Raw genomic sequence first — 3,022 nt, 5'->3', positions numbered from 1 at the left:
TATGGATGTTGATCCATGGATGAGAATTCATGCATGTTGATGCTGAATTATTGATAATTGTGATTTGCACTTCCACTATCAGAGATACGAGTTTCCCTGGGTAGTAGCAGTGGCTAGCCACCACGTGCTCCAGGTTGAGACTCGAAGCTCTGTTAACCCTATGTTGTAAGTGTGGCCGGGCACTGTGAAAGGCCCGGATGAGCTCGAACCCCCGTAAATATTCACCAATGAGGGTGATGTATATGGATCATGATTATGATCAAGTTTATAACGAGTATAACTCGAATTTGGGGATGCACGACAGAGGGACAGTCCAATGGTTAGCGACCAGGACTTGTCGGGTTGGCTCTATAACCGACAAGATGTTATCATCGGCCACTAGGGACAGGCATTCATCATATGCATACTATGTGAAATGTTTGAGATTGCCTATTTGACTGCATATTAATTGCTATTTGTCTAAATTTCTTAACTGCTCCTATTTGTATATTCTTTGTTTGATATAACTGTTTTTGCTATATTATACTCCTGCTGGTGGTTGGGAGGTCTGAAGGAATTGGAAAGGGCAGTATTAGTTAGACTGAAGAATCTTTAGTCAGTTGCCTTGTATGGTTTAGCTTGTTTATAAGCTGGGATATTATCTGGAGGAAGTTCTAGGATTGCCTTCGGCTTTCCTCCATTATTATGTATTATATATGTGGAAGCTGTTACCATGCTGGGGACCTCTGGTTCTCACCCATGCGGATTTTGTGGTTTTCAGATGCAGGACGTGAGATTTCCCGTTGAGGCATGCTGGAGACTTCTAGTTTTGCGAAGATCCTTTGTTCTCGGGGCTATGTTTTGGTTTATATGTTTTGCTTAGATACTTTTATCTCCATTAAATAATTCAAACTGTGATGACTCCTCTTATGGGAGATTTTGGAGAATAGGTTTTATGTATTTGTGTCCCTTTGGGTTTCCTTTGGGGTTTTCCTTATTTTATCATATGTATATATTGTTATGCTCGGAACGGTTATCTTCGCAGCCGGATCTTGAGTCTTGATATTCCTGTTTTTGACACTCCTTTGTATATATATAATCACGCGTTGGATTATCCTTGTTCGTTACGTTATCGATCGGAGTGTTGCGCTTTAAGGTTGCGGTTTTTGTTTACCCCTTTTTCTACAAAGGCTCCTAGTTATAATCAATTATTCATACTACTATACGTACTAAATTGTTATTTTTAGAGGTCGTAATACCTTGCCATCTCTGAATTATGACTTAAGCATAAGACTCTGTATGGTAGGGTGTTACACTTTCAGATTACCCTATGTAATGTCTTTCTAGTTTGTTCGAATGCCCAATTGTTCTGATGATTTTTTTGTTTTGATTTAGGCTCGATGCGAGAACAATCTCTTGGTTGAACTGGATTTTGCGGCTCGAGAGGAATTCTATTTCATAGAAAGAGGACTCACGAAACTTTGGGAACGTAAGTCTAACAAGCCTTGTAGAATATGGCAGCCAGACCATGTTCTCTATAAACTTTAGTATTGTTATTCAAATCATTTTGTTGCGATGTAACTTTCAGGATTATCTCAAGAGGAGCTTCAAGAGGAAACAGAAGATTTAGGGGAGATAGTTCCAGACTCACTGGAAGAAGAACTCGTGCCCATCAACAGTTCCGACGAGGTTGTTTGGACCGGTGACAAGGCTACCATGAGAAATTATGACCTCAATAAAACACCAGACGAGAACCAGATAGACTGATCCATCTCTACCCTGATTTCTTCTGATGGTGTTTTTGTCAAATATTGTGACTCATTATTTGCTTAGTTGAATCCTAGTTATGTTTTCGTTGTTATGTCTAGTTGTTTTTGTGTTTTTGCACAGAATTCAATTTTGATTCATTTCAAACACAAAGATATTTAGCTCACCTATTCAATTTTTTTGTACCTTTTTATTACTTTTACTATTCAAAATTTTTTTATTGCCTACTTGATGCCAGCTATTCGAAGAATTTGTGGTGAAAATTGTCTTTCTAACAAATACAAGGTGTAGAATTTCCATTCTTGAAATCACTGCCAATATTCAATTAAATAAAACTAATACGCAAGTTAAGGGTTCTCATCCCACCATATCTCCAAATATGTTTAGAAGATTTGAAAAAGTATAATACATAATAAGGCAAATTATATTCGTATGTAGTATTTCTTTTGGTCTTTAATTTGAAATATTTTGGTAGAATATATAGCATTGTAGTCTTATTGTTTTATATATTGGGATTAGTGAACAAAATTAAACATTGATATATTATCTTTTTACAATTATGAAAACGGTGCATTAGTGGTGTTTTATTTGAGGTTTCCATTAGTCAGTTTATATAATTATGAAGTGCAGGCTGAATTAGTAGTGGCCTAGTGGGTTTATACTATCTCAAGGTCCACACCACCGTCAAGCCTCGAAGTGGTTAAGGTAATAAAATAAATTCTAAAACTTCCTCACATTAGCCCCAATTGCGCGCAAACTCCTCCCATAGCTGAACCCTTGTTTTCACTCTCCCCGTGGTTGGTTCTGAGCAGCGTAGTCGTCGTTGGTACGCCCTTGCCTCCCTCGCGGTCGTCAGTCACATCATCTTCCACCCGGTCGTCGTGCTTTTTGAGGTAACAAGTTCCAGCTCTTTCATGCTCATAGTTATGTTGCTCATATTAGGTCAGTTATCTATGTTGTGACCTGAGCATTTTTAGTTGAGTTCGTGCACTATGTATCAATGCTATTAGGAAGAAACCACATTACCTGACATCCACTGGCCACAAGTACCAATTAAATGAGATGTTGACCGGTTCTAATTGCATGCAATCAATCTATTTTTTTAATTAACTTAACTTTAACTTGAATTCTATGTGGGTATGAACATTCACAGATGAAATATAAGTCGGTTGGGGGGTTGCATGTTCTAGTCTTTAATGTAACTGTAAAAAAGGGTTAAAGAATATGGCCACTGATAGTTCCTTCTAATTTCTAAGTTAATTATATTAAGTAAAAA

General features: G+C 37.5%; 1 protein-coding gene across 1 annotated transcript in view; it reads left to right on the top strand.

Moving 5' to 3' along the window:
* LOC107478969 (uric acid degradation bifunctional protein TTL-like) overlaps positions 1-1,746 on the top strand; it is a 5,395-nt gene extending 3,649 nt beyond the window's left edge. The window contains exons 3-4 of the mRNA XM_016099125.1: positions 1,375-1,468; positions 1,568-1,746. Coding sequence (XP_015954611.1) covers positions 1,375-1,468; positions 1,568-1,746 — 273 coding nt within the window. The remainder of the gene's footprint in view (positions 1-1,374; positions 1,469-1,567) is intronic.
* The last annotated feature ends 1,276 nt before the right edge of the window (positions 1,747-3,022 follow it).

This window comes from Arachis duranensis, chromosome 3, assembly GCF_000817695.3.
Source record: "Arachis duranensis cultivar V14167 chromosome 3, aradu.V14167.gnm2.J7QH, whole genome shotgun sequence".
Classification (NCBI taxonomy): Eukaryota; Viridiplantae; Streptophyta; class Magnoliopsida; order Fabales; family Fabaceae; genus Arachis; species Arachis duranensis.
The sequence above is the reverse complement of the archived record's forward strand: the minus strand, read 5'-3'. Positions and strand labels throughout refer to the sequence as shown.